Source organism: Lipomyces tetrasporus, assembly GCF_029532465.1.
Source record: "Lipomyces tetrasporus strain NRRL Y-64009 chromosome Unknown POJ06scaffold_10, whole genome shotgun sequence".
NCBI classification, from domain to species: Eukaryota; Fungi; Ascomycota; class Lipomycetes; order Lipomycetales; family Lipomycetaceae; genus Lipomyces; species Lipomyces tetrasporus.
The window spans coordinates 911,318-939,226 of NW_026611605.1; the positions used below are offsets into that span (position 1 = coordinate 911,318).

Consider the following 27,909-nt stretch of genomic DNA (forward strand, 5'->3'; position numbering starts at 1 on the left):
ATCACAAGTGGTCGGGCGCTTTTTATTTTTATTTTCTTTTTTTGTCGGGTCACCGGACGAGCCAAATTTGGCTTTGCGTCGACCGTCGTGGAAGCGTATCCTAATCCAGCGATTTGTGCTTGCTGCGCCGGGAAAATCGACTTCCCAATCGAGCATGGCGCAGCTTGAAGCCACGTGACGGTACAAAACGCACGGAACGGCGTCAGCGAACGCAGGCAGTCACGTGCTGTAGAGGCCGAAATGGGGCTAGTGCGAGTGTATTTTCGGCGTGGCAGAACCTTAAATTCCGCACGCAATTCTGGCCGTCGCAGTCAACTTCACGAAGAATAAATAACCATACACGATCCTGGTCCCCCTGGCGATGTGATTGTGCAGTCAGAAATCCTGTTTTCACTCTCCTCACTCGACATCTTCATCACTGTTTTTGAAACGGCCTGCCGCCGGTCGTCTTCTACTCTTCCCTCACCATGTCCACAGTTGCCTCTCGTCACTTGCATCTGCCATTGACACCAGACATCCGCGGCACGCCCTCGCCCCAGCCAACACACCTGTCTGTCCCTGGCAGCGCCCAAAATGGCCATCACCATGACCTGCCGCGCGTGCTCGAGCCTACGCCGTTCTACCGGGCCAAGCCATTTCCTGGAAAGGAGGCTCAGATGGAGCATGGTGCGTAGCCACCACCGATGTGTGCTAGCTGATCTCGCTGCCGAATGCAGTCTAACAAATATCTGCAGTAATGGACGAGCTTGACAGTCGTGGATTCATTCCCGATAACCTGATTGAGCATGAGACAAAAGTGAGTTCTTCTTCGTGTGGTTGTGGGGCAGAACCAGCGTGTGCCTTGTCACATCACGCGTCATGATTCTCAAATTGAGCTCGTACTAACATTCCTGCTCAGTGGTTCTACAACTCCCTCGGCATCGATGGTATGCTACTTCCATTGTTTTCTGCTTCTTCGCGCTATTCTCGTTCAATCTCGCTTCAGTCGGCTATATTTTGTCCCCGCTTTTGGTTGCAGTTGGGACTTCTGTCTGCTTTCTGCCTGTGCTCGTAGCCGCTTTGTGGCGCTGCTGGGCGGGCGCATGGCTGTAGCAAAAGATGCACGTGCCCATTAGCCGCACCGAGCCGCAACAACCAAGGAGATATTTTCTGTCGAAGTCGGTTGGCTAACAAGTTATCTTTAGATCAATACTTTGCGGCAGAGTCTGTGGAAAATATCGCGAACCACATTCTGTCCATCTATGGCGCCAAAGTTGCCGCGTTCTCCCGCAAGGATCACAAGCTTGAGCTTCGCCTCGACCGCGAGGATGAGGACCGTGCCGTCTACATCGACACCAGCGTTCCCGGCGTCTCGAATCTATCCGGCCCGCAGTACGAAGAGCGTATCGACGCGAAGTATCTCAATGGTTCCGGCAAAAATCGTGCGTACAGAGTCGAGACTTTTAGGTCCGTCACGAAGGCTGTCGACAATGTGACTGAAGACGAGCCGCAACAGTTCCGCTGCTACTTTGTCTACAAGTGCAAGTACCCCGACGTCGAAGTCGCTCCTGGCGAGGTCAACATGCAGAAAATCTCTGACAAGCTCTTCTACGAAAAGGCGTCGGAGAACACCAAGAACATTTACAAGTCTGTCATTGAGCTCGCCGTCCGCCAGGTCTCCGGCCCTGTGATCGAGATGTTTGAAATTGAGGGCACTCGGGAACGACGGCTCATTATCGGCTACCGTCAGCGATCGGCCAGCAACTACTTCTCTGCCATCTCTGACCTGTACCACTACTACGGACTGACATCTACGCGGAAATATGTCGAGCAGTTTAGGAACGGTGTCACTGTTATGTGCATCTACCTGTCTCCGTCTCCCAAGTCGTCCAAATACCCGCCAATCGAGCATTCCATTCATCAGGTTATCAAGGAGGCGTCGCTTCTGTACTGCCTACCCAAGAACCTATACCAGCCGCTGTTTGCAGAGGGCGAGCTCAGTCTTCAGGAGTCCATTTACGCCCACTGTGTGACAATCTTCGTTACACACTTCTTGAACCGCCTCGGTCCAGAGTACGGCTCGCTCCTGTCGATCGTTGACCGCGAAAACTCGGCGCACCAGGAGGTTCTCAGCAAGATCAAGCGTCGTCTGCGCCAGGAAACGTTCACTCGGGAGTACATTTTCGACATCATCTCTTTTCAGCTCGAGCTCGTGCGCCAGTTTTACCTCTCATTCGCGTCGACCCACTATATCCAGTCGGAAGGCGAGGACAGGGAATTCTTGCCGACCCTGTCGTACCAGCGTCTCAAGTCCAGCAGCGTCTTGACTGACGAAGAGCTCACCAAGCTCGTTCGCCGTAACGCTGCCAACGATCACCACATCATTGTCATGGACGCGTTCCACTTATTCAATAAGCATGTCTTGCGCACGAATTTTTACACGCCTTCCAAAGTCGCACTGTCCTTCCGTCTGGACCCCAAATTCTTACCGCCTCTAGAATACCCGCAGCCATTGTATGGCATGTTCCTTGCTGTCGGTCAGGAGTTCCGTGGGTTCCATCTCAGGTTCAGGGACATCGCTCGGGGCGGCATTCGTCTCGTTAAGAGCCGCAGTGCGGAAGCGTACAATCTCAATTCTCGCACTTTGTTCGACGAGAACTACAATTTGGCCAACACGCAGCAGCGCAAAAACAAGGACATTCCCGAAGGTGGGTCTAAAGGTGTTATTTTGCTCGACTACGAGCATCAGGACAAGGCTACGGTTGCGTTCCAAAAGTACATCGATGCCATATTGGATCTGTTGCTACCCATTGAGTCGCCGATTCCGATTGTGGACCTATACAAGAAGGAGGAAATAATCTTCATGGGCCCGGACGAGAACACGGCCGGATTGGTCGACTGGGCGACATTACACGCTCGCGAGCGCGGCGCGCCTTGGTGGAAATCGTTTTTCACTGGCAAGAGTCCCGAGCTCGGTGGCATTCCGCACGACGAGTACGGCATGACGAGTTTGTCAGTTCGCGAATACGTCATGGGGATCTACCGCAAGCTCGGAATTGACGGCCACACTGTGCGCAAATTGCAGACTGGTGGGCCAGACGGCGATTTGGGATCGAACGAGATCTTGCTGTCGAACGAAACCTATGTGGCCGTTGTTGACGGCTCGGGCGTGCTGGCAGATCCGAATGGTCTTGATCGCGACGAGCTGATCCGGCTCGCCAAATCACGCAAGATGATTTCGAACTTTGACGTGGCCAAGCTCAGCAAGGATGGCTACCGCGTGCTTGTCGACGAGAAGGACGTCGTGCTACCGTCAGGCGAGGTTGTCGAGAACGGCACGACGTTCCGAAATCTGTTCCATCTTCGGCACGGCAAGGAGCAATTTACCCTATTCGTTCCCTGTGGCGGACGTCCCGAGGCAATCAACATCAACAACGTGTCGAACCTCATTGTTGACGGCAAATCCACGATCCCATACATTGTCGAAGGTGCCAACCTCTTCCTTACTCAGGAAGCAAAGTTGAAGCTCGAGCACTGCGGCGCCATTGTTTTCAAGGACGCCAGCGCAAACAAGGGTGGCGTTACGTCGTCTTCACTCGAAGTCCTTGCGTCGCTAGCATTCGACGATGAAGGTTTTTACGAGAACATGTGCGTGTCCGAAGGCAAGCTTCCAGGATTTTACAAAGCCTATGTCAAGGAAGTGCAGCAAATCATCAAGAACAACGCGTACCTTGAATTCGAGGCTCTCTGGCGCGAACACAAAAAATCTGGCAAGCCGAGTTCGATCCTATCCGACGAGCTCTCAAACGCCATCACGGACCTGACCGAGGAGCTCCAGAACTCTCAGTTATGGGATGACACCGTGTTCCGGAACGCCGTGCTCAAGGAAGCACTTCCCAAACTCCTGCAGGACGCGATCGGTCTCGGCACGATCATCCGGCGCGTGCCAGTCGCGTATATGAAGGCCATCTTTGGATCATATTTGGCCGGACGGTTCGTGTACGAGAAGGGCCCGAATCCGGGACAGTTTGCGTTCTTTGAGTTCATGATTAAGAAGCGCCAGTTGGTCGATCAGTAATTGTTTGTTTGGCCAGCGTGTTTGTGGCTTTGTATGAGGTATAGATTGGCTCTTAACGAAAGGCGTCGACATCATAGTTAATATAATCTTTGTCCAGCATGTTACAACACTAGAAGTGTATAAGAAGCTGCTGCAGCTGCGAGTACAGAGACAGCCAGGTAGATGAGACAGACATGTGCGGGGATGCTTTTACCCGCGTGAGATGGTCAGAGCTGCAGATTTAGATTAATAACACCGGGTTTTAGTTACTTCAATTCAGAGGTGGGTAGAGTGTCGCGAAAGAAGAGTCCGACCAAGTTTGTAGCTCGCCCGCCCATCTTCAGGCGGCCAGCATGCCCATGATACTTGTCATAGACATCTTGCGCGGTAACAAAACTTCGCCTGCCGCCTGATCCAACTTGCATCAAGTCGTAGTAGTGAAGTTACGTATTCCGACCTGACAATTATATCGATGATTTTCTCGATTTACGCTGCACCACATAGTTTACCATACCATTTTAGTCCGCTCGACAAGCTGTTTATGAGTTACCTGGTTTTCCAGTAACCGACAAAGTTCACTTTGCCAGGAGAATTCAACAACATGAGCCCGCAAATATTGCAAATAAAATCTAATTGGTTCGCTGACCAAGTTCTACTGGTCGGTTTCGGTCGATATTTCACGTTACAGACACCGCCACACAACGACATAGGTTTTACGCTGTCCTATTGTGCACCAGAGGTCTATTTTGACAGGCAAAGCTGAGTGTCTCGGTCTTATATCCGGGCTTTAGGCGAACGAAATAGAATTTGGGCTTACGCTTTAACTTTATTTGGCAAACAAATTGCCCTATTAGGAATAGCTTAGTTTCCGGTTACAACCCCTGAATAACTGTTTACAATCCGAGTTGCCATATGAACTGCGTCCCAGTCTCCACTCCGCACGCGGTTAAGTATACCCTTAAATTTCGGTTGGATGTCTACTGTAATCTGATGTACACTGTTAGCATTCAACTGGAACAATTAGCGGGACGGCAACCAAAGACTGCGCAATCATCACCTCAGACTGAATCCTTGAAACACTAACTCCAGATGTGCGTATATATTTGGCGACCACATAGCTCATACTGACCGGGATGCAGGCACCGCGCAATATCACTCAGATCTCGTCATTCGGCAGATGACTTCCCCCTCTCGCCTCTCGCGGCCACGACGCTATCGGGCAGACCACCATCGCCGCGCAAGTTCCTGCCAATCCTCTCTCCGGTCCATCCACCACTCGCGCGACTAATCAAATCATTAAACCCGCTCCTATCCCATCACCGCTCAGCCGCCTCGTCAACCCGCACTACCGCGCATTTGCTCTCGTCATGGAGCGCCCAGACCGGCGACGACGCGGTGTCTGACGTGGCGGACAAATTCGGCGTATTACTGGCCGAAATGGCGAACCTCGAGGAATCTTACTCCGAGGGCATCGACGACGTCAAGGTGGTCCTGAAAACGATCCAGGATGTCGAGAATTCTATTCGCCCCGCCAAAACGCACCAGACCAAACTCCGAGACCAGATTAACAAGGCGTCGATCAAGCCCGAAGCGGGTCGGAAATTGGAGCAGCTGGAGCGCGAACTCGTGCGCGCCGATGCCGAAGTTTTAGTTGCCGACGCGCAACTGCTGAATGTTACGAGGGAGCGACTGCGTGTTGCGTGGAGGGTGCAACTGGATGCGTTACAAGAGCGATGTGAAAAGGAGTTGGTGTTGGTCAAGTACGGCCGGGAGATTCTCAGCTTCTTGGATGGCGAGATCATTGTTCCTGGTCAGATCATGCGGGCCTATAGAGGTGAGGCAAAAACCAGAGAGATCCTGGGAATGGTGGAGGACGAGCTCCGAGGGTGGAGTCCTGGTTGGGGAACTACTGATGAACTCTGTGACGATGAGAATGCGAATGGGGATGTCTCTGTCGCGACTGCTGCTGCCGCTGCTGCTTCGGCTACTGCTTCTATGGTTCTGACCAGAAAGTGATTTTCTTTTATGTCGCGTTTACTGAACTGATGTTGGTTTTTTTAGTAACTGTATATTTAACTGTTCTATAGTTGCAAATATGCCCAACTAATATGATAATAAATAATCTCATCAACACCAACCCGTAACCAATCCAATGCTTTTAAAGCCCATATCGAAAAAAGTGGAGTACATAACAAAGATATAATACAAATTGATCGAGAAGAACTGCCTGTATGCGTAGAGAAAATAGCTGATCCTATTATCCAATTCTATCAATCCGCTGTGCTTGCCATCAAAATTTCCTCCTCCTCTTGTGGGGTTGAGGAGAAACGCTGCGACTGTACTGAATTCTCGTTGGAGCGCATCGAAATACGCTTGCCGACTTCGTAAAACGATATCATGATTGCGCAAGACACGGATACCTTCATCATGCGCGGTCCTAAACCTTTAAACAACCCCGACATCCCTTCTTCCTTCGCAATCTTCCTTAGCAACGCAAGCATACTATCCATCGAAGGGTCACGATTGCGCAACACCTGTCTCCGCGTCTTGCCAACATCAAAAGGCGTCGTCACGAAAGCTGCAAAGCTACCGGAAATAGCGCCGGCCGCAAACGCTTGGACAAAAGTTTCCGCTTCACCGGTCGTTCGGTCGTGGTTGTACTGATCCAGCAATTGCCGCGATTTCTCATAGCCTGTCCAGTACACTGCAGAAAAAGGCACATCGCGCCATAGAGTGAGTGCTAAACCACGCCATAATGTACCAATACCCTGGGTCCGTACCATAATCTTCACGCCGTCCCAGGTCATGGCAAAGGCGTCTCTTGATGACAGTGATTGCCGGCTCGACGATGCCACGGACTGTAATCGTGTACGAAAAAGTTCAAACGGTGACACGGCAGTAGTTGACAGCATTCTCGCGAAACCACCGGCTACTAGTGGCGCAACTGTGTCTGATTTGATCGGAATTGCAGTTCGCAGATAGTCATACCCTACAAAGTAAATCACATTCGATGGAATCGTCATGACCAGCGTAGGTGACAATCCGCGCCATAAAGCGGTTATCCCCTCAGTTCTGGTGATCTTTGCGAATCCGTCCCAAGTACCTCTAAATAGTTGCCGCTGCGAATATTGTTGCACCGCGCACTCGTCAAAGTGTGACGCGACACAGTAGTCGACTGACGCCGGCATGCTGAATACGTCCCGGCAACAGGTCTTCACGCCTAAATCCGCCGTCACTAGCTGGGCTGGGTTCATTTGTGGCAGAGGGTACGATTTCAGTGGCGATGGACTTGGTTGGACGCATTCTTGGAGCTGTAGCCGTACACGTATTACATCGAATGGCGTAGCTAAGCCAGTTAGCAAGCTGCAGCATAGCATTCAAAAGTTATTAAACACACCGACAAGCGAGTTCACCAGCGATCCAGAACACGCGGAAAGCATTCTCTGAAACGTGGTGATCCCGGTCAGTTCCTGCGTCTGACTCTGCCGGGAAGAAGACGAACTTGAGGAGCTCATTCTTGCTGTACCGTCAAATATACTATTGCGCTCTCAAAACCGCGCAGATGCGCGAAATCACTTTTATGGCCTCGCCGCCTGTTATATCCTGCTCCGGCCAGTGTGAGCCGAAGTTGGACCCGAAGGAATACTTCTGAGGTTCCACGCAGTTCCGTCAGGAGGTAGTATTTCAGCAGACTGCGTTATCAATGCTGATAGTCGAGAAAACTTTCTATCCGTGTGAAAATGACTAGGCCTTTCCGGAGACGGTCTCGCAGACGCGTTGTGAATTTTATCTGGACCGGAGATGGCAATTATTAGCCCAACAGTCTATAGAGAGGTACAAGCCCCACCATTTGCTCAGCGAGCTCTTAAAGCCGAGACCAGTTTCCAGGGTCGTGCGGCTTCAGGGTTTAAGTATGAGAAGCGCAATGATCGACTTTACTACTACTAAGCTATAGTTGTTGAATCCCTAATTAGAGCAGCAGTGCGTCCTCGTATGTATGCACTGCTGCTTTGACCGTATTAATTTGCCGTGCATACTCCTCGTGCTGCTCCGTCAGAGCGGCGCTCTCCTCCTCCAATGTCGCAATTTGTCGCTTAAGGTCCCCGTTCTCTTCTTCCAGCCTACGTCCCTTTTCACTCAAGATGTCAGAAAGCTGTCGAATGTATCTGCTACCTTCGTCTAGCAGTTCCTTCCAATGTACTCTCATCATCTCGTGAGCATCGCTGTACGTCCTGACCGGAGCGTCCAATTTATCGTCCGCCAACACTGCCCTTCGTAAAGTCGTATTCGCCTCCTGCTGTACTCCTGCCACACTTAGCTCCTTCGCGGAACTCAACTCGTAAGAAGACTCAGGCGGAGTAAATAAATTGCTTAAGTCCGAATAATCTCGTCTCGCAGGCGTTGGCGTGGTGGCGCTCTCGACTCTCCGTCTCTTCGAGGGAGTCAATACAGACTCATCCACACTGCTCATTAATCTTTCCAATTCTGGATCATCAAACTCGTCATTCTCTACCGTCTCATTCGATTGCTGTGAATAATCGGGCTGTACAGGCTGCGCCTGTCGGCTTCGCGTAGGAGTGTGCGGGGAAACTTGTGGACCAGGAGTATGAGAAATTGCCGGACGAGAAGGCGTAGTAGGCGGTCGCGGCGTTGCACCCGTGCGGACGGCGAATTCGGGTGAGTCCTCGTATATAAAGAATTTGCAGCGGTTCTTGTCCTGAAATTTAAGTGGGCAGGAGTAATATGCTCGATTCTATCCGTCGAAATCAACACACGACATTGCCAACAATGTGGTAAGAGTAAGAACTTCTGAGTACATACGTCTTTGGCTACTCGTCTAAATGACGGGCGCGGCGGATTGCAGTCGCAGCTACATTACCTCAGCCCTCTGTACAAGACGACAATATCGATACACATACCTCCATTCCCCATCAATATACGTTCCCTACTTCACTTAGCATTCCGATAATTTACACACTTCGCAATCACAATTACCCAACCCATTTTCCCTCAAATGTCATATCTGTATAGCTCGCACGGCTTCACTCGATTCTCTTAAATGATATTCTCTGTTCATTTCATCTGCCAAAGTTTTGACTCCGTCGTCTCGAGCAAAGCTCACAAGCGTCTTGTTTTGAACACAAATCCGTTGCCGCACGCATGCTTGCGAACGACGACCCTAACCCACAACCTGTGAAAAGTCCCAACGCCCTTTTTAAGTCGTAAACGAAAATTCCTCATTGATCGCGTAGGCACTTGTTTGAATCCGCTGCGAGTCTACGAGCGCACCGGAGGATCATAATTTTGCGTTTGCTAGGTCGAGTGGCCTGACGACAGGACGACATGTCGACTGAAGAGGATATTGTGAACAGCACTGTGCCAGGCGCAGGCGCTATCAAGAAAAATCTCGGACTGCGCAAAAATGGTACATCAAGTCGTTAATCTCTCGATCTATTGTGTTAGGGAATGCTAATTCGGCCCAGGCAAACAATGGAAAGAAAGCAAAACTCCACAACGCATCCGTGCGATCGGAGTCTCGAAGACAGCATGGCAGAAGCGCGATCAAGAGCGCCAAGACCGGGCGGCGTTGAAGGAGCGCGAACGGGCGATGACGGAAGAGCGGAAAGAGGCGATTCGCGAGCGCGTGCGGAGGATAAAAGAGCGTGCGGAGGAGAAGGCCGAGAAGGAGCGGTATGCGAAGTTGAGTGAGAAGATGCATCGGAAGGTAAGTCTGACGTGTGTCTGGGCCATGCAGGGAGTGCTAACGAGAGTGACTTAGAGGGTTGAACGGCTGAAACGGCGGGAGAAACGGAATAAGTTACTCAAGGAGCGTTAAACGAGTTTGCATGGTTGAAGGAACAGCACGAGATAGCTAATGAATGAGTGCATTATAATCCTACTCCATACAATAATAATGTGACAATAACCCACGAAGTGACGCGCCATCAGCTTAGCAAACAGCACATCCTAAAACCTCCAAAACCTTATCTATATCTTGCATTCCACTAATGAACATTCGACAACGGCTGTAAAACGAACAAGCAATGACTTGTAATAATTGGCCGTAAAAGTTAAGCTGCGTAAGAGCCTGGATAAAAAGTGATATTTACCTATCTGGACTGATCGGGCCATGTGTCGGTGAGACCGGTAGTAAGTCTGTCGGACTTGACGGACTTGGTGGCGTGCCGGGTTCGAAAGGCGGCGACGACGGCGCGGCTGAAAGTTGCGGCGACGACGGGGTAGCGCGGTCAATGTCGTGCACGTCCTGCGGGACAACATGCGCGAAGTCATCGTCCGAGTCCTCGTCCGACGAACCAAATACAGTGTCGCTGTCATGCAACGCTCGAGCGTCTTCGACCACAACCGGCGCGTATTGGTACCTGCCGGAGCTGTTTGTCCGGTTGAGATGGAAGGGGTCCGTGCCATTTCGGCCGCGATACAAACGGCTTGGTCGAGATGCTCTGCCGCGCCAATTTGTAAACAGTTGCTGCGCAATGGCAGGCAGCGCACTGAAGAACGCGATGACTGCGGAAACCGCAATAATCGGATATTTTAGTAACCCATTTTCCGTGCCTAAGCCGATTCGCATGTCGAAATCTGTTTCGCCGAGACGGATCTGTCCGTATTGCCCATAGTAATGATTATACAGCACGTATGCGACAACCGCGGCCATGCCGAACGGCAGCACGATTAGTAAGAAGAGACCGAATCCATGGATACCTCGATGCCGATTTTCAAATTCGTCATCATGACCAGGACACGCGTGCGCTATCGTGCCGGCCAACTGCTGACCGCCAACGCAGGTGCTAAGCGGAATTAGGCGGTATCCAGTAGGCTCAAACCATTCCACGAGTGACGGCATTTGTTGACATATCGCCGAATGATCAGGGGGTGAGTATCCCGCTACCAGCTTGCAACTACCGTCGTTGGCCAAGTAATAGTTCTCGTCACACTCGTAGTCGAGGCGCGTGCACGAGCAATTCCGAACTACTACTGCGTGCGGTTGAATGACTTTGTCGCCTATGTAGCACATGTGATCGGGAATCTTGCGATGGTACTCAGTTTCGTGGCCAAACAGGCATTTATCCGATGTGCCTGGCCTTTGGGGCGTCCAGAGCTCAAAGTCGTCGTGCGACGGATCCTTCTCGTCCAGCTTGCACTTGACATCTGTCGTGCCCGTGAAGTCTACTTGGACGAGCAATGTCTTGTCACCATACGACGTGCTAGGCTTGGCATGGATCAAGAACTTGCGGCTCGTGTCAGACGGCACTGTGCTTATATCACTGACGTCGACCACTTCATCGAAAAATGTGAGTTCTTCCCATGTATTGCCCTCGTTGAACGTGTACGTGAGCTTGTTCGTGGACACCGGGTGTTCGACCAGGACGATGATAGAACCCTGGTCGCCGTACTCCCACATGTACGTCCCCTTTGCCAGTTCCTTCCACGTTGCCCCGCCATCACGGGTGAGATACGTGTTGCCGTCACCGTACTTCGTCAGGGACGAGCCGACGTTACCGACGCCGATCATGAGCCCGACGGCCGACGCAGAGGAGTAAGTGTCACGGACGTCAATACGCTCTGTGTATCCGTGAAGGTTCAGCGAGCACTGCTCGCCAGCGGCAGCGCATCCCGTAGAATCGCCCCTTGAATCAACTGAAGGTGGTTCCAAAAACTTCCACGAAGCGCCGTCGTCGAATGTGATTTTGGATCGCAACTGTTTGTCTGTATCGCCTGGGTTCGATACAGTGTTCACGATCGAGAGACCTTCGATTCCCTGCATCTTCTCGAAATCAACGAACCCGAAGATATTCCTATTTGCATTCTCGATCGATGTTACATAGGACGTACCGTTCGAGTTCGATTTGAGGATCGTTCCAAACTCGGCCCCTCTTTCACCATTGACGGTAACATGCAAGACGATTGCCTTCGTTGACGTATCGAGAATCGTGTACGCCTGCGTTTGCTTGACATCGAACATAGGCGGAAACTTCGCTTGGGCGAAGGTATCACCGTCGATGGACACGTCCATGCGCAGCCCTGTCCTGTCTTCGTCCACGGCCGCCACGATCAGGAAATCATCCTGGACCGCGAACGCGAGAATATCTTTAAATTGCACTTTCTCATTTTTGAAGTAATCTGTCGAGGACACAAGTTCTACAATGGAGCCAATTGCTCGCTCACAAAATATCAGTTTCTCGTCCGTGGACTTCTGAAGGCCGACAGCAAACATGCACTGTTTATTCACTCCGGACAGGAGCGGGTTCCATTTCTTGCCGTTATTAGTACTGTAGTGTGTCTCAACCACGCAGGGCCGTCCCTGCGGCAGTTTGGAGCAGTCCATTTGGCCATGCCATATCAGCCAGTCCGAATGGTCTTTGTGAAAAGTGATGATCTGAGCGCCAACTTTGTTCGGTTCCGTCGGGGTCTTGAGCGGGTCAAATTTTTTTCCGCGATCGGTCGAGACAAAGTGTTGTGCAGTATTCGTAATGAGATAGACATAGTCCGAGTTGTATGGGTGAGGGTATATCGCGACGATGTCTTTTGCAGCAACCGGTTTCCAACTTGCACCGTGATTGTCGGAGATATGTACGATATTCAAGGAAGTCCGGATAATGACGGTTTCGTCTTTGTCTTTTGAGTCGGGCGGACGCTCGAGATAGTAGTACTCTTCAACCTTGCCGTCGATAAGATTGGTCTTGAATTCGACCTTGTCATCTGCGGCAAGATGCAACGAAGACGAGTTAATGAGCTGGATAGTTGGGATCTGCGATTTGCATGTTAGTATGTGGATTGGAGATCAGTGATGGGACGCACATCAGAGTCGGTAGAGAGGTCGACAGCTGCGGCGCGAAAAACGTCGAGCAAGAGCAGGTGCAGCAGGAGCAGCAGGCTGAAGTAGCGAGCCATTGTGTCCCGCGGCCAAACAGTAAGCAAAGCAAGCAGTCTGGTGGACTGAGAATGAGTGTTCGAGGGGATACAGCGACCGTGGTTCTGACGCGAGGCCTGGGTATTAAGCGAACGTTTCTGAGTGGGTGTGTCCATGATTTTGAATGCCGCTGTCGTCACGACAACGTGCACGTGACATTCACGTGCTGACCACCTTGCCCTACGGCAGTCAGGCTTCTGCACTCTTGACTCGAGCAGCCAGAATATCTTCAGTCGTTCGACATTCATGCGCCAATCTCTATCAATGATGGATACGCTGTGTTGGTCCAAGGATGCGCACGTCAAATGGCGCAGGTCTGGAGTCTGGATGCACCAGACTTGTCACAGATGTCTGACAACAACGGAATAAAGCTCATTACGTTCATATTAACTGCAAAGCGCTGCCTCTTTCGATATCAAAAGAATATCTTGGACGTTTACGCTTATAAATGCATAACTCTTATTCTCCTGGACGTGTCATAGGTCATCAGGAAAGAGTCTGTTGATAATTAGTGCATTGCTGCAACAACAGTTTCGAAATATCATCGGCCGTGATTCGCTCTATGGGAGACAGACATGCTTCAGATAGTTTTTATTCGAATCAGCGCCATGCCACATCATTCAATCCTTTTAACACTTCATCTCAAGACATAGTAGAAATACAAATCAAGGTGACAAAATATAAAAAGACAAAAACCCCTAATGCGAGATGCTGCATTTTCGCGACCAATCCGTGTCCCGTGCTGTAGATTCGATATTTATTTTTAATGCCACAATGATGAATTTGAAGTTACTTCTTCGACGCTTCTAACTCCTTGATACGATCCTCAACTTTGGACACATGGCGCTGGAGCTGCAAGAGATCTTCGAGCAGGAGAGAGTTTGAGTCGCGGTAGACGTCGAGAATGTAGTAGTAGCCAAATAAACCGGTGACTGACGTTCCCAGGAAGAAGCCGAAAAGCCTGGAAATAACGTTAGTAACACGACACGACTGCAGATCGATTAGAGGACATACGCTCCACGCACACCTCCGACGGGCTTGCGGGGCTTCTTTGCTGGCGCGACTGGCGCAGCGACGGTCGCGGTGTTGGATCGCGCGGCGGAGGAGGAAAGTTGCCGGATGTTGACGGCTCGTACAGAAGCGTGGACAGACGTCGCAGACCTTCGTAGCAGTGTTGACATTGTGAACAAACCCGAGATATAAAATACGAATAGAGTGGAAATGTAGCCGCTATGAGTAATAATGCGATATGGCGGAAACGCCAATATGATTGGTGATTGACTGCGGGGATTGGATTGTCAGAGGATGAAATTGCGATAATGCCACTTGCGATGGAAGAGAGCGGAGCGTTCGGGGACGCGGAGTGAACACAACCGCCGACCGAACCAACGTGCAACCGGTTCATTCCCCGCGCGGGCTTCCGCACCTCAACTATGATACAAAGTGCCTACAACAGCGGATTATTGGAGTCTGTACTCGGCGCTTATTAACCTGACAATAATCCGTACGTATTACGCAAATGTCGCATCCGCTTGCTATACTCATGGACGACAAGAAGTGCCTGTGGCAGTTGACGACATCCATATTCAATACAGTATTGCCGTCGGAAGTAACTCGTCGGAGTCGACGCATTGCCAGCCCGACGACGTTCGACTCAGTTCGACATCATCCATAGCCGACACATAGATGATTAACTAAAACTTATTGTTACATAGTCGTCTAGAATACAACACATAATATGCTACAAATAATCGCTGTTACTCCTGTGCAACCTGCGGCAATGGTCCCTCGATAGTGTCGTCCCACCTGACTTTCTCAACACCACTCGCATCCCGGCCACCACCCCTTACGCCTGTCCGCTCCTCGACCTCCTTCACGATCCGGTCTATCTTGGTCTCTGCGTCCTCAACCAGTCTGAGCCCTCGTCCTGTATCCGTAGAATCGCGGTCAATCAATCTCGCAAGCCTCCTCTCACCCTGTTTCAATACTGCAACCTTGCCCTCCCGAAGCTCAAAAAGATTCCTCGTATAAAGCTCATCAACACCACCAACTTCCTCTTCCAGAGCCTCGATCCGCTCCTTCAACGTCGCAGCAGTGCCCCACACATTCACTGCGTTGGCCCGCGTGGCGAATATTCCGGGCGCAATGATTTTGTCCGAATGGTATGCCGACCCGAGCACTTGCTCCATCCACTCGTGATGCCGCGCGTACCGTGACGCCGAAATCTCTCGCGCCGAAACAGTGTCAAGTTCGTCTGCTGCCCCGACCATGTCTTCGTCGTCAAGACTGAGCAACAAGTTGTGGTGCGCTGCATACACAGATGCCGGCGGCCCCTGCGATTGAGATTGCTGCTGTTGAACAGATGCTGGAGCTCCAGGAGGCACTTGTCCTGGCACTCCGCCTGGTACGCCCGGAACTTGTCCTGGCGCTCCGCCTGTCATTTGGCTTGGAACAGGGTTAGGAGCACCGAGCGGCATTTGCGGCATGTGGTGCTGAGGTGGCGCGGGATAGCCGTGGGGTGTCTGCGGCTGTACATGATGCGGTGGTGGCACCGGACCATCTACGCGCATCCGTTTCGCGGCCGGCGACATCGGCATCGGCGGTGCTGGGTGGTGGTACATTGTGTTGTGGGTTGTGTATGGCGTGTGGATGGAATAAGCAGAATCAAAAAGGCGACGTCTATGCTCGTCTATGCTCGTAATCCGTACATACAGTATGTGTAAAGTACTGCAATAAGTGATATCCAAATGGATGAGATGCTGAGTGGATTTGAATCCGGTTGTGTTCAATGTGGTAAAATATAGTCAATCTCGATCCTCCAGTTGGATGCGATGAGAGCGGCGCAAGAGTTGTGGACCCCTTGGGTTAGGGATGACGAAGTATCGTCAGAACATAAAAATGTCACTGCCAATAAGCTAACCCATAAAATAGTAAGTTACGATCATTAATATTACAATTGGCACTTAACACAGATATCTGTATTTTTGTACTAGGTCTTTCAGTTCCTTTTTAGTCGGAATATCAGGTGGTAAGCAGTGACACAATTTAGAAAGTGAAATGTAATATCAATGTACTAAGATCTACTGTCGAATGATGAATAATGCACTATGCACGTGTAGCTTTGCATTCAAGTTTTTGACAACATGTTTGCGATAAGCTAGCTGGTTCCAAGAATGACACCTGTCCGGAAATATGGAATCCATGTATGCGGAGTATAATGCGAACGTCTTCAACATCTGAGGCGACTGAGACGTCTTCCGAGGCCGTAATTAAATACAATGCACGTCACCTGAATAGTAAACTAGACAAAATGCATTGAATTCTATACGTACAATCTATTTCTTCTTCTCATTCTCCTCCGCTACCAACAACCCAGTCGTCTCCTTAACCGCTCGTCTTGACTTTCTCACGGCATCATCAATCGCTGCCCGACTATCCTTCCTGAACTTATTCACACTCTCCACGAAGCCCGTGATGGCATTCGTCGTCTTCATGTGCGCGTCTGCAACAGCGGGCACCATGACCTCGAACTTCCAAATCAAGTTTCCAACATTTCCATACGTAGTCGGCAAAAAGTACGCGAAAGCCGCGATACCGAAGGCACCGGGAACGAGTAGCCCACGCACAACAACATTCCTCTTGCGGGCCACAATGCTTCCCGTGAGCGTCGCTACAAGCACGTATATTGCTCCGGGCAGCAACGGCTCGTGCTCGCTCTTCAGCTCCGAAACTGTGGTCGTGACTGTGGATTCCGCGGAAAGATATTTCTCCATCGCGACGTCAAGGTGTACGGAGACAAAATTAGCTGTCCGACTCAAGTATTCGCGCGCAGACTTAACGTAGGACTCCAGGAGCGCGGGAGGCTGTTTGATCACGATCGGCGGCGCCGAGTTCGGGACTGCTGGTTTCTCATCGTCGTAAATCGATTTTTTCTTCAGCCAAAGGTTAGAGCAACATCACAAACGACCGAAACGACTATAAATGTACATACAGTCTCGGCCTTGATTATTGGGACAGAGTTAATAAGGAGCGTGCCGCCTGTTGCGCCGAGGACAAATGACGCGGCGAGCGTGCGAGTAGGATGCATCGCTCCCTGTTTTCGTCAGTTCTGACTTTCCCACATGGTAGGTACATTAATAAATAAAACAAACCTGACGACCTGCTGACGCAAATCCACGGATGAAGGACATTATGATAAATTGGTGGTGCAATGCAATATGCCGATCCACTCGCTACTGGCGAAAATGATGTGTCGAGGCGATTGGCGGGCTGTCTACTTGTGCGGCTCAGACATTTCTTACGAATAACAACCTGACGATGATCGCGCTTACTGCCACCGTAAATGCCAAAGTCTTTCTACCGGAGATAGATACCAACTTGTTAGAAATGAGACCATAAAAGATCATGTATTACGCCAGGCAGAGTGTAATATAAATCGTTGAGGAAATTAATACAGTTCAAACAAAATATATGCTTTTTTCTAGATTACAACAGAGATAAACAAAAACAATGCAATATGTACTAAACTACCTACTAATAGCGATATCGTCAATCCGCAGCAACGACTTAACAGTCTCAGCAGCAAGCTGAATCGCACTAGTGCTAACCAACAACGGCTGCAAAACGTTCTCGTCCACAATATTCTTTGCGGCGCCTCTTCGGACGCTCACACCTGCATTTCGCTCGCCGCGCTCGTGCCGACTCCGCAAGTCAGTCACCACTTGGATACTGTTCAATCCTGCGTTCTCGGCAAGCGTAGTCGGGATAACTTCCAATGCGTTGGCGAATTCCTGCCAGCAAAATTGCTCCGTTCCAAACTTTGCTCGGGATTCCCGCGCGAGTGTCCGCGAGACTTCGACTTCAGGCGCACCGCCACCAGCAATTAACGCGCGTTCCTTGGCGAGGCATCTAATGACACACAGCGCGTCATGGAGCGATCGCTCAGCTTCGTCCAGCACAAGCTGATTCGCGCCCCGGACGAGGATGGAGACCGTTTGGCTTGCGTTCTTGACGCCCGTGACTTTGACAACCCGCGAGCCCGACGACTGGACTTCCTCGATCAGTTCGGCCTGCCCCAGCTTGTCTTCTGAGAATGACTCGATGTCAGCGACAGGTTGGCACCCGGTGCTCTTGCAGATGAACTCAATCTCGTCGCGCTCAATGTCCTTGATAACCAAGATGTTCAGCTTTGCCAAGAAATGGAGCGACAGATCGTTGACAGCGTCCCGGAGAATGCTCTTCTGGATCAATAAGACATTGCATTTTGCCTTCTTGATTTTCTTGCAGATATTCAGCAGATATGTTCTCTCCTCCTTCAAGATCTTGTCCATCTGGCGGTAATCATTCACGACAACCTGGTTCTCCATATCTGGCTTAGGTGGAGAAATCTGGAATTGGATGAGACCAATCCGGGCCTTTTCCATCCGCGAAGGACCGCCCGCGGTTTTGATAACATGTTGCGTCAGGACCAGGCCGTCAACGAGTTCGGTGTCCTCGATCGTACCACCTAGTTCTTTGACGAGCTTGATGTTGGCCAAGTCGACGTTTTTCGCGACGGCAGGGTTAATTACGCGGAGCACAGCCTCGACGGCCATCGGCGCGAGAGTCGACGAGAATTGCGAGACAATCTAATAATGTTAATATTGAACTGACTAGAAAGCATGAAGTAACGCACCTTCGAGCTCAATGATGTGCTTGCGGCACGCATAAGAGACGTTCGGTCGCTTAACTCGACCGGGATAGACATGTCCTGGAGAATCTCGACCGCACGCGCAGCTGCACGCTGGAATGACTCTGCAATAATAGTTGGGTGAATGCCTTTCAAAAGTAACCGTTCAGCAGCACCAAGCAGGCCCCCGGCAATGACAACAACAGATGTGGTACCGTCGCCAGCCTCGACATCTTGCGCAGCTGACAGATCAACCAGCTTTTAAATTAGTATACCTCTAGATAGTGGAACAAAATCTCGCGTACCATTTTAGCGGCTGGGTGCATGACAGCCATGTGCTTCAAGATTGTGTGTCCGTCGTTTGTGATAATAACTTCACCTCTTCCGGTTTTAATCTGTATGGGAATTAGTACCAGGCCAGCTCTGAATTCCCTGTGAAATATTCATACCATCTTGTCCATGCCTTTTGGACCCAGCGAAGTCCTGATTGCGTCCGCCACAGCTACAGGTCATTAGACTAGCTCAATTCCTAACACAACGTATTCACTTAAATCAGTCAGAATAAACGTACCTCTCGCGGCGACGATATTCGCCTTGCGGACCTCTTGAGGCTTTTCTTTATCCTTGAACGCGGTAATACTCCCCCCAGAAGGTGCACTAGGAACAGCCATATTCGCAGTATCCCTACAAACACAATTCCTATACGATTATTACACTAATTCAATGCACGAAGCGTAGCAGGCCGGGGATGACAAGGAGATCACGAGGCGTGAGGATTGTTTCTTTCAGGCACTATTATGAGGAAAAACGCGTTCCATACTGTTTCCTAAGATGGAATGTGTGTTATGCAGTTATGCCGTAGTTGCTGTGCGTTAGAACTGACAGTGGCGTAGATGCGCGCACGACGCGACAGCATTTACTCAAAGCCTCTGTAAGCACGAGACTGCCGTGTGTCATCAGCGACTTATCAACCTATCTTCTACACACTAGATTCATTCGAATCCGTCGATCCATACAGATTTTCGATTTACAATGCCGCCTAAAGCAGACTGGGAAAAGTATCGCGCGCCGGCCGAAGATGCAGACAAGAAAGAGGACAAGATTGTACCTCTGTCAGAGGATGATATCGCGGTCTTGAAGACTTACGTATGTGATCCAATCGATTGCTCAAAGTTGTGAATACGGGGCTAATGAATTACTGGGACAGGGTGCCGCGCCGTATGCTGCTGCGTTAAAGAAGCTCGAGAAAGATATCAAGGATGTACAGGGTCGAGTTAATGACAAGATAGGTGCGTTGCCACTTTAGGCTGGTGTGAGTTGATTGTTGCTAACGGGATTTTAGGAGTCAAGGTATATCGAGTGGAGCCGGTTTATTTATTGAAGTCTAACGAGTCGATTGCTAGGAATCTGATACCGGACTGGCGCCGCCGCATTTATGGGATATCATGGCGGACAGGGTCCGAATGGCAGAGGAACAGCCGCTGCAAGTTGCGCGGTGTACGAAGATTATTCAGTCTGAGGACGACCCAGAGAAGTCGAAATATGTCATCAATGTAAAGCAGCTGGCTAAGTTTGGTATGTCATGGATATTTACTGGTATATGTTGGTACTGTTCTAACATGAGTAAGTTGTTGGCCTGGGCGAGAGGGTTAGTCCTACTGATATCGAGGAAGGCATGCGAGTTGGGTAAGTCAATTTCTTACTACGGGCTACTTGGAATGAGTTATGCTAAACCGTTGTTGGTAGTGTCGATCGAAATAAGTATCAGATCCAGTTGCCGCTGCCGCCGCGAATCGATCCGTCCGTGACGATGATGACAGTCGAGGAGAAGCCAGATGTGACTTATGGCGATGTTGGTGGTTGCAAAGACCAGATTGAGAAGCTGCGTGAGGTTGTTGAATTGCCGCTGCTGTCGCCCGAGCGATTTGTGAACCTTGGGATCGACCCACCCAAGGGCATTTTGCTGTATGGACCTCCAGGAACCGGAAAGACGCTTTGCGCGCGTGCGGTTGCGAACCGTACGGACGCGACATTCATTCGGGTGATTGGATCTGAGCTTGTGCAGAAGTATGTCGGCGAAGGTGCGCGAATGGTGCGCGAGCTGTTCGAGATGGCGCGTACGAAAAAGGCGTGTATTATCTTCTTTGACGAAATCGACGCCATCGGTGGGGCCCGCTTTGACGACGGCGCGGGTGGTGATAACGAAGTCCAGCGTACTATGCTCGAGTTGATTACACAGCTTGACGGATTCGACCCGCGTGGAAATATCAAGGTTATGTTTGCGACTAATAGACCGAATACTCTTGACCCGGCACTCTTGCGACCGGGTCGAATTGACCGCAAGGTCGAGTTCAGCTTGCCAGATCTCGAAGGTCGTGCGAATATTCTGCGGATCCACGCCAAGTCGATGTCAGTCGACCGTGATATCAGATGGGAGCTGATCTCGAGACTGTGCCCGAACGCGACAGGTGCAGAGCTGCGATCTGTGTGCACAGAAGCAGGAATGTTTGCTATACGGGCACGGCGGAAGGTCACGACAGAGAAGGACTTTTTGTTATCGGTGGAGAAAGTGATTAAGAGCAACTTGAAGTTCAGCAGCACGTCGCAGTACATGCAGTACAATTAGCGTTGCATACAGTTAGATATATTATGCTATTATGTAATGTACTATACACATAGTTATCAGGCATAGCATTGCTACGTAGATGCTGCTATTTGCAACCGAATCGCGTGTGCACGCGGATCTGTTCTTGTTAACTTTTACAGCCAGCTCCCATCTTACGAAGCAGGATGAGTGTTGAGTGACCCTGTGCTATTGCCAAACAACGCACTGTGATTGGCCAATTGGCTTCCGGCGGGGTTCTGTCGGAGGTGCCCTAACCCGTGCCAGTCTCGGGACAAGGACCGGAAGGCCGTCACTAGCACTGAAAGTTTGTCGGCGGAAGAGATATCAACGCTCACTATGAAACCTGTGAATCTGGTGTGCACTGATATCTCGAAAGCCTGCTATATAAAAACATGTGCGCGAGTCCCGGCTCCGCATTACACTTACACTCCGCGATCTCGAAATCCAGTCCTTCTCTTCTCACCTCTGCCTCCTCGTCTCCAGCACTCACTTGCTCTCTCCACTCAAATTCAACACAATGCTGTCTTTCGCTAGGCGGTCCTCGTCGGTAAGTCCTCAATATGGTGTATAAAATACGCTAGCCTGCTCTGATTGCCTCATCAACCCGTCGACGTCATATTTTTAAATATTTGCTAACAATCTGATCTAGCGTCTTGCCGCGATTTCCCGCTCTGCCCCCTCTGTTCGGTGCTTCTCGGCCTCTTCACCAGCAAACAAAATAATTGCTCCGAATGTACGTGTTGCTTACTTGCGCGCTTGTTGCCGAAGCAAAAAAGTGGTCGTTTCCGACGTTTAGAGGTGGCCCATACTGACATATCGCAGCCGCTGCGCGCAAAAGAAGCCTCCCCGCACATCTCCTCCAAGTATCCTGTTGTCGTACGCATTCCCTGTTCCTGTTGAATACTGCGAGAACCTGGTAGCTGATATAATCAGGATCACGAATATGACTGCGTTGTTGTCGGCGCCGGCGGTGCCGGTCTTCGCGCTGCTTTCGGGTTAGCCGAAGCCGGCTTCAACACCGCCTGCATCACAAAGCTCTTTCCGACGCGCTCCCACACCGTGTACGTGCCTAATCCAGATACTGGAACTGTGATATTATATACTAATAAGTAATAGCGCTGCTCAGGGTGGCATTAATGCCGCGCTCGGGAACATGCACGAGGACGACTGGCACTGGCATATGTACGACACGGTCAAGGGTTCGGACTGGCTCGGTGACCAGGACGCAATCCACTACATGACGCGCGAGGCACCTCAGTCCATTATCGAGCTGGAACACTACGGTGTGCCGTTCTCCCGTACCGAGAGTGGCCGAATCTACCAGCGCGCGTTCGGTGGTCAGAGCAAGGACTACGGTCACGGTGGCCAGGCCTACAGGTGCTGCGCCGTCGCCGACCGAACCGGCCACGCTTTGCTTCACACTCTCTATGGTCAGTCCCTCCGTCACAATACTAATTTCTTCATCGAGTTCTTTGCCCTCGACCTGTTGATGGAGAATGGCGAGTGCGTCGGCGTTATGGCCCTGAACCAGGAGGACGGCACTCTCCACCGCTTCCGCGCTCACAAGACCGTCATCGCAACCGGTGGATACGGACGTGCGTACTTCTCGTGCACTTCTGCTCACACTTGCACTGGTGATGGTATGGCTATGGTCACCCGTGCTGGTCTTCCCCTCCAGGATCTCGAGTTTGTGCAGTTCCACCCAACTGGTATCTATGGTTCCGGATGCTTGATCACTGAAGGTTCCCGTGGTGAGGGTGGCTACCTATTGAACTCTGAGGGCGAGCGATTCATGGAGCGATATGCACCAACTGCTAAGGATCTTGCTTCGCGCGACGTCGTGTCAAGGTCGATGACATTGGAGATTCGCGAGGGCCGTGGTGTTGGCCCCTTGAAGGATCACATCTACCTCCAGCTCTCACACTTGCCTGCCTCTGTCCTGCACGAGCGCCTGCCAGGTATTTCTGAGACGGCCGGCATTTTCGCCGGCGTCGACGTCACGAAGGAGCCGATCCCGGTGTTGCCGACTGTCCACTACAACATGGGTGGTATCCCGACCAAGTACACTGGCGAGGTTGTGACCATCGACGAGAACGGCAACGACAAGGTCGTTCCTGGCTTGCTCGCGTGCGGCGAGGCCGCGTGCGTGTCTGTCCACGGTGCCAACCGTCTTGGTGCCAACTCGCTACTCGATCTCGTTGTCTTTGGCCGTGCTGTCTCCCACACCATCCGCGACACGTTGACCCCTGGCACGCCACACAAACCTGTTTCCGCCGACATTGGCGCCGCGACGATCGCCAACCTCGACAAGCTCCGCACCGCAGACGGCCCGCGCTCGACCGCGTCTATCCGTCTCGATATGCAGCGCGTCATGCAGACCGACGTCTCCGTTTTCCGAATGCAATCCTCCCTCGAGGAAGGTGTCCGGCGCATCACCGAGGTCGACAAGACCTTTGAGGAAGTCGGCACGAAGGACCGCAGCATGATTTGGAACTCTGATCTGGTCGAAACACTGGAACTACAGAACTTGTTGACCTGCGCCATGCAAACCGCGTACTCTGCCGTCGCGCGGAAGGAGTCCCGTGGCGCGCACGCACGGGAGGATTACCCTGAGCGTGACGACGAGAACTGGATGAAGCACACGCTGTCGTGGCAGCATGCTCTTGGCGAGCCCGTCGAGCTCAAGTACAGGGAGGTCAACAGCCACACTCTTGACGAGGCCGAATGCAAGCCCGTTCCGCCTGGCAAGCGTGTCTACTAAAAGCCCGCGCCACGATCTTGAGTCGTGTACGAGTGACGAGGAAATATGTCACGATTCTAAACTATCAAACAATTTGAATCCTTGTAAAAATTAACTGAAATGACTTGCGCGCGTGTAAGAACGATCGGAGTAGGACGTGTTACATAATCGGATGGGTATTTATTTCATGCATGGAAAAGAGACGATGTTGTTTATTCGTTTGTATTGATACATTGTTATAAGTTATTATATATGTTTATTAATATTTATCGAGCAAACGTATTGATACATAACCAAACTACCAACATATTAAAGAAACATGATAACCACCTCGAAACACCAGCCGAATTTAAAATAGTTACTATACAGAGTTTCGAACATACACGTCCTTGATTTCGCGCAGGACCGTCGTGAGCTCGTCCAACTTTGCCGCCACGCCAGCATTATCGTTCGTCATGCGTTCGACTGCCCTCGTATTGCGTTCGACTGCCTCTACTAGTGCCGTGATCATGCGATTGCTCATTGTGCCTGCACCGGCCACGACGTTAGCTGTCGAGCTTGCCGTCGGCATACCCTGCGGCACCGAAGTCGGCCCGGACTGCACCACATTCACAGGCTGGACTGTTCTCTGCCGCTTTCGACGACCCGAACTGTCGTCCACGGCTAGTTGCTGCTGCGCGCTCTGGACGGACTGCGACTGCACGGGTTGCAACGTTGCGTCGCCGCTCCTGATCGCCTCGATCCGCGTCATGACGCCGTGCATGAGCACAAACACCCGCAGACTCATCGGCGTCCGCGACTTGCCCAGTAAGTCCCGCTGCTCCTTAACCCCTAGCTTCCACCACGCGCTCCCGCTCTCAATCCCGCGGTCGTAGGTGATGGTCGCGCCGGGCGGCACATGCGTGAAACGTTTGTCGTAGTCGAGGATGAAGAAGTACGTCATTCTCAGGAACTTGAATTTCTCGAGCAGAGACTTTGGCGTCCGGCGCTTCATTGAGTCGGGTGTGCTGTTGCCGTTGCCATTGCCGGGCCCAAGCATGTCGAATTCTGCGCTGGGCGTCACGCTCGCGAACCAGAGTGCGCCTAGTCCGGTGCCAGTCGGTCGCAGGTCACCGGAGTAGAACCGACAGACTTGGTCGAAGAGCTGTTCTCTGTTCTCGAACTTGACCAGACCGGTTCCCGTCGCGTTGCTGGACGCACTCGTTTCCCATGTTGCGCCGGCTGGAGGGGGTTGGGTCATTGCGAGATAGTACGATTTCAAGAGCCGCGACATCTCGGCGTCGGTCCATTTCCGGTTCTGCTGGTCATCGGCCAGGGCGGCTTGCGTGCCTGACGGAGTGGCCGACATTGGAGACGAGAGGAGTGGAATTGGCGCCGACGACGCCGACGGCGGCATCATCTGCATATTGTACCTGAAGGACAGGTTAGAAGTTGACTGATCGCAGTTAGTTGTGATAAGACGGCAACTCACGGTGTGCTCCTCCCAGAGCAGGATACTGATAGCAAGCCTGCGCGCGCGCGACAACACGCGCTCGAAAGACGAGGTTCGCTTGTGGAGACTGAAGCAGACTAAGACGGACCGTCCTGTGAGAAGAGTGTAAACAATAATTGGGACTTTCAAGGTTGAACTCGGGGGGGGTGGTTGTGAACCGCGGCTTAGGCGAGTTGAGTTGAGTTGAGTTGCGATCAAAGAAGCGGTCGAACGGTTGGGTTTATCAAACCAAACCCGGATTGGAACCCGTCTCGACCCGTCATTTCGGGTTGGATTACATCATAGCCCGGAACATGACAAACCACACACTGTCAGGTTGGGAACGATCACCATATTGATGTGCCGAGACATATATATAATACGATAAGCAGCTCGACAGTCGTTTCACATTGGCAACGATATTGAAGACAAGAGTCAAATCAGCCATGTCGCCTACTTCGCGTGAGTTGCTCGGCGAGATCAAGAAGTTCGTCCCCCCGCTGCTGGAAAAGTTCCATAAAGGCCAGGGTATGTGCTTCCGAATTTACGTTGAATGCATCACTAATGAATTTGATCTCAGCTGGTCGAATTGCTGTTGTGGGAGGATCCGAGGAGTAAGTAGCATGAGCATAATCCCGATTCAAGCATGTAACTAACCAAACAGCTACACTGGCGCACCTTACTTTGCAGCACTAGCAGCAACTCTACTTGGAGCCGACATGTCGCATGTCATTTGCGAGCGCGGCGCGGCCCAGGTAATCAAGTCGTACTCCCCGAATTTGATGGTGCATCCCTACATGCGCGACTCCAACTCACTTACTCCAGCCTCGACTACCACGCCGTCCATCAGCACGCTCCTCAACGACGAGATCCTTCCTCCAATATACGCCCTCATGTCGCGACTACATGTCGTCGTTGTCGGTCCCGGCCTCGGGCGCGACAAGGTCATGCTCGAGATCGCGACGAAGGTCATTGAGAGAGCCAAAGAGCTCGGCCTGCACATTGTCATCGATGCCGATGGGCTGTATCTGGTTCAGCAATCGCCGGATGTGATAAAGGGCTACACGAAGGCCATCTTGACGCCGAATATCGTCGAATTCCAACGGCTTAGTAATGCGCTCGGTGTCGAGATACCGAAAGGATTTCCCGAGGACGCAGCCACTGCGAAGAGGACATGCCACGCACTCGCCAAGGCGTTTGGCGGACCAGTTGTGGTGGCAAAGGGCAGAGTCGATTACATCTCCGACGGCAACTTTGAATTCACGTGCGACATGCCGGGCGGCAAGAAACGTGTCGGTGGCCAGGGAGACACATTGTCAGGCACGCTCTCGACGTTCTTGGCGTGGAAGCACGCTTATCAAAGTAGAATATGGGACCACGACGTGTCGCTGGACGAGCCGAGTCTCATGATGCTGTCTGCTTACGGCGCGGCCGCTATCACGCGGTATTGCTCGCGTGCCGCGTATGGAAAGTACGGAAGGGCAATGTTGGCGAGTAATCTGAGCGAAATGGTGGGTGACGCATACTCCGCGTTGCTAGAAGACGACAAGTATAGGATTTAATGTACATTTTGCTAATAAAGCATATTCCTCGTCAATTACTCTGGAACGACATCTAAATCTTCTGGCCCAAAACTGTGAGGCAGCATGGCAGTCAGAGGTTCCATCACAAACGTGCCGTCTGCGGCAAACATGTAGATCTCAATGTTTGGTGCAAATTCACGCAGAACTTGTCTGCAGATGCCGCATGGCGAGGTATATGTGCCGGAGCTAGATGCGACGCCAATAGCCTTGAACTGCTTGTATCCAGTGGTCTATGATACGGTTAGAGTTTGATGATATGAGAAAATGTAGAATCATACGACTGCTTTCACAATTGCCGTCTGTTCAGCACAGATACACGCTCCATAGCTTGCATTTTCGACGTTGGCACCTGCGGACCGTTAGATAAACTCTCGCGCTCTACACCAAAGATCCGAACCTTCGATATGTGTGCCGTCTTGAGCAACTAGTACTGCACCGACGCTACTGAATGTGAATCATTGACGCCGCAATTCGTAACGACCGGCTTACCGAAACTTTGAATATGGCGAATATGACAGCGATCGCGCTAGATAGTGAGAAATCAGTACGTTGGCGTCCGGATCAAACACCGAATTGGATAAGCGCACCGTCAATTGTCTTGGCCGACAACACCTTAATTTCTTCAGCTGTAAGACGACCCATGGGAGTGCTCATATGTTTTAATATGAATTTATATTGATCCTTCGCCGGTTGGAGACGTAAATTGGTTCTATGCCGCCCAGCCAATGCTATTGTCAATTGATCGACTAGAGCATCGCCGAGCTTAATCGATTGGGAGCTGTTGGGACCCGCGACCCGTTGCCGCGACAACGGGGTTCAGGTTATTCTGGATTTGATGTCACGTTGGCTGCTCTCC

General features: G+C 51.3%; 14 protein-coding genes across 14 annotated transcripts; 5 read left to right on the top strand and 9 right to left on the bottom strand.

The window, feature by feature from the left end:
- The first annotated feature begins 300 nt into the window (after positions 1-300).
- On the top strand, positions 301-4,333 carry POJ06DRAFT_260702 (Glutamate/Leucine/Phenylalanine/Valine dehydrogenase-domain-containing protein). Its single transcript, XM_056188520.1, has 4 exons — positions 301-666; positions 735-796; positions 899-926; positions 1,185-4,333. Exons 1-4 carry the CDS (start codon positions 468-470, stop codon positions 4,055-4,057), a joined length of 3,162 nt encoding a protein of 1,053 aa, XP_056041462.1. The 5' UTR covers positions 301-467; the 3' UTR covers positions 4,058-4,333.
- An 843-nt stretch (positions 4,334-5,176) lies between these two features.
- Positions 5,177-6,052, top strand: POJ06DRAFT_201580 (Eisosome component PIL1-domain-containing protein; the record flags this gene model as incomplete). The annotated part of the gene is made up of 1 exon (XM_056185245.1): positions 5,177-6,052. A coding segment is annotated over one exon (876 nt), but the record flags the coding sequence as incomplete, so codon positions are not given.
- Positions 6,053-6,096: 44 nt separating this feature from the next.
- POJ06DRAFT_260708 (mitochondrial carrier domain-containing protein) lies at positions 6,097-7,862 on the bottom strand. The gene is made up of 2 exons (XM_056188521.1): positions 7,434-7,862; positions 6,097-7,382 (listed from the first exon to the last, which is right to left on the bottom strand). The coding sequence occupies exons 1-2, from the start codon at positions 7,549-7,551 to the stop codon at positions 6,307-6,309; spliced, it is 1,194 nt and encodes a 397-aa protein (XP_056041464.1). The 5' UTR covers positions 7,552-7,862; the 3' UTR covers positions 6,097-6,306.
- A 104-nt stretch (positions 7,863-7,966) lies between these two features.
- Positions 7,967-9,256, bottom strand: POJ06DRAFT_260711 (uncharacterized protein). Its single transcript, XM_056188522.1, has 4 exons — positions 9,032-9,256; positions 8,956-8,981; positions 8,858-8,906; positions 7,967-8,789 (listed from the first exon to the last, which is right to left on the bottom strand). The coding sequence occupies exons 1-4, from the start codon at positions 9,038-9,040 to the stop codon at positions 8,007-8,009; spliced, it is 867 nt and encodes a 288-aa protein (XP_056041465.1). The 5' UTR covers positions 9,041-9,256; the 3' UTR covers positions 7,967-8,006.
- Positions 9,257-9,271: 15 nt separating this feature from the next.
- Positions 9,272-9,915, top strand: POJ06DRAFT_260712 (uncharacterized protein). The gene is made up of 3 exons (XM_056188523.1): positions 9,272-9,461; positions 9,520-9,761; positions 9,816-9,915. Exons 1-3 carry the CDS (start codon positions 9,380-9,382, stop codon positions 9,870-9,872), a joined length of 381 nt encoding a protein of 126 aa, XP_056041466.1. The 5' UTR covers positions 9,272-9,379; the 3' UTR covers positions 9,873-9,915.
- Positions 9,916-10,142: 227 nt separating this feature from the next.
- On the bottom strand, positions 10,143-12,946 carry POJ06DRAFT_201393 (uncharacterized protein; the record flags this gene model as incomplete). The annotated part of the gene is made up of 2 exons (XM_056185237.1): positions 10,143-12,803; positions 12,854-12,946. 2 exons carry the CDS (start codon positions 12,944-12,946, stop codon positions 10,143-10,145), a joined length of 2,754 nt encoding a protein of 917 aa, XP_056041467.1.
- Positions 12,947-13,754: 808 nt separating this feature from the next.
- POJ06DRAFT_240528 (uncharacterized protein) lies at positions 13,755-14,146 on the bottom strand (the record flags this gene model as incomplete). Its single annotated transcript, XM_056186094.1, has 2 exons — positions 13,755-13,926; positions 13,980-14,146. The coding sequence occupies 2 exons, from the start codon at positions 14,144-14,146 to the stop codon at positions 13,755-13,757; spliced, it is 339 nt and encodes a 112-aa protein (XP_056041468.1).
- A 333-nt stretch (positions 14,147-14,479) lies between these two features.
- Positions 14,480-15,834, bottom strand: POJ06DRAFT_260715 (uncharacterized protein). Its single transcript, XM_056188524.1, has one exon. The coding sequence runs from the start codon at positions 15,584-15,586 to the stop codon at positions 14,723-14,725; it is 864 nt and encodes a 287-aa protein (XP_056041469.1). The 5' UTR covers positions 15,587-15,834; the 3' UTR covers positions 14,480-14,722.
- On the bottom strand, positions 15,835-17,220 carry POJ06DRAFT_260718 (apolipo protein O-domain-containing protein). The gene is made up of 2 exons (XM_056188525.1): positions 16,957-17,220; positions 15,835-16,897 (listed from the first exon to the last, which is right to left on the bottom strand). Exons 1-2 carry the CDS (start codon positions 17,050-17,052, stop codon positions 16,301-16,303), a joined length of 693 nt encoding a protein of 230 aa, XP_056041470.1. The 5' UTR covers positions 17,053-17,220; the 3' UTR covers positions 15,835-16,300.
- A 69-nt stretch (positions 17,221-17,289) lies between these two features.
- Positions 17,290-19,443, bottom strand: POJ06DRAFT_278044 (chaperonin Cpn60/TCP-1 family). The gene is made up of 5 exons (XM_056189733.1): positions 19,205-19,443; positions 19,083-19,135; positions 18,939-19,028; positions 18,640-18,891; positions 17,290-18,592 (listed from the first exon to the last, which is right to left on the bottom strand). Exons 1-5 carry the CDS (start codon positions 19,302-19,304, stop codon positions 17,492-17,494), a joined length of 1,596 nt encoding a protein of 531 aa, XP_056041471.1. The 5' UTR covers positions 19,305-19,443; the 3' UTR covers positions 17,290-17,491.
- A 222-nt stretch (positions 19,444-19,665) lies between these two features.
- POJ06DRAFT_283302 (flavoprotein subunit of succinate dehydrogenase) lies at positions 19,666-24,020 on the top strand (the record flags this gene model as incomplete). Its single annotated transcript, XM_056190098.1, has 8 exons — positions 19,666-19,779; positions 19,841-19,922; positions 19,979-19,983; positions 20,037-20,212; positions 20,380-21,240; positions 22,036-22,135; positions 22,193-22,320; positions 22,376-24,020. The coding sequence occupies 8 exons, from the start codon at positions 19,666-19,668 to the stop codon at positions 24,018-24,020; spliced, it is 3,111 nt and encodes a 1,036-aa protein (XP_056041472.1).
- A 259-nt stretch (positions 24,021-24,279) lies between these two features.
- POJ06DRAFT_303475 (uncharacterized protein) lies at positions 24,280-25,704 on the bottom strand. Its single transcript, XM_056190804.1, has 2 exons — positions 25,471-25,704; positions 24,280-25,411 (listed from the first exon to the last, which is right to left on the bottom strand). Exon 2 carries the CDS (start codon positions 25,402-25,404, stop codon positions 24,361-24,363), a length of 1,044 nt encoding a protein of 347 aa, XP_056041473.1. The 5' UTR covers positions 25,405-25,411; positions 25,471-25,704; the 3' UTR covers positions 24,280-24,360.
- Positions 25,705-26,053: 349 nt separating this feature from the next.
- POJ06DRAFT_27127 (Ribokinase-like protein) lies at positions 26,054-27,235 on the top strand. Its single transcript, XM_056189494.1, has one exon. It carries the CDS (start codon positions 26,190-26,192, stop codon positions 27,030-27,032), a length of 843 nt encoding a protein of 280 aa, XP_056041474.1. The 5' UTR covers positions 26,054-26,189; the 3' UTR covers positions 27,033-27,235.
- On the bottom strand, positions 27,032-27,797 carry POJ06DRAFT_260731 (cytidine deaminase-like protein). Its single transcript, XM_056188526.1, has 5 exons — positions 27,641-27,797; positions 27,543-27,579; positions 27,451-27,494; positions 27,332-27,402; positions 27,032-27,283 (listed from the first exon to the last, which is right to left on the bottom strand). Exons 1-5 carry the CDS (start codon positions 27,705-27,707, stop codon positions 27,068-27,070), a joined length of 435 nt encoding a protein of 144 aa, XP_056041475.1. The 5' UTR covers positions 27,708-27,797; the 3' UTR covers positions 27,032-27,067.
- Positions 27,798-27,909: the final 112 nt, after the last annotated feature.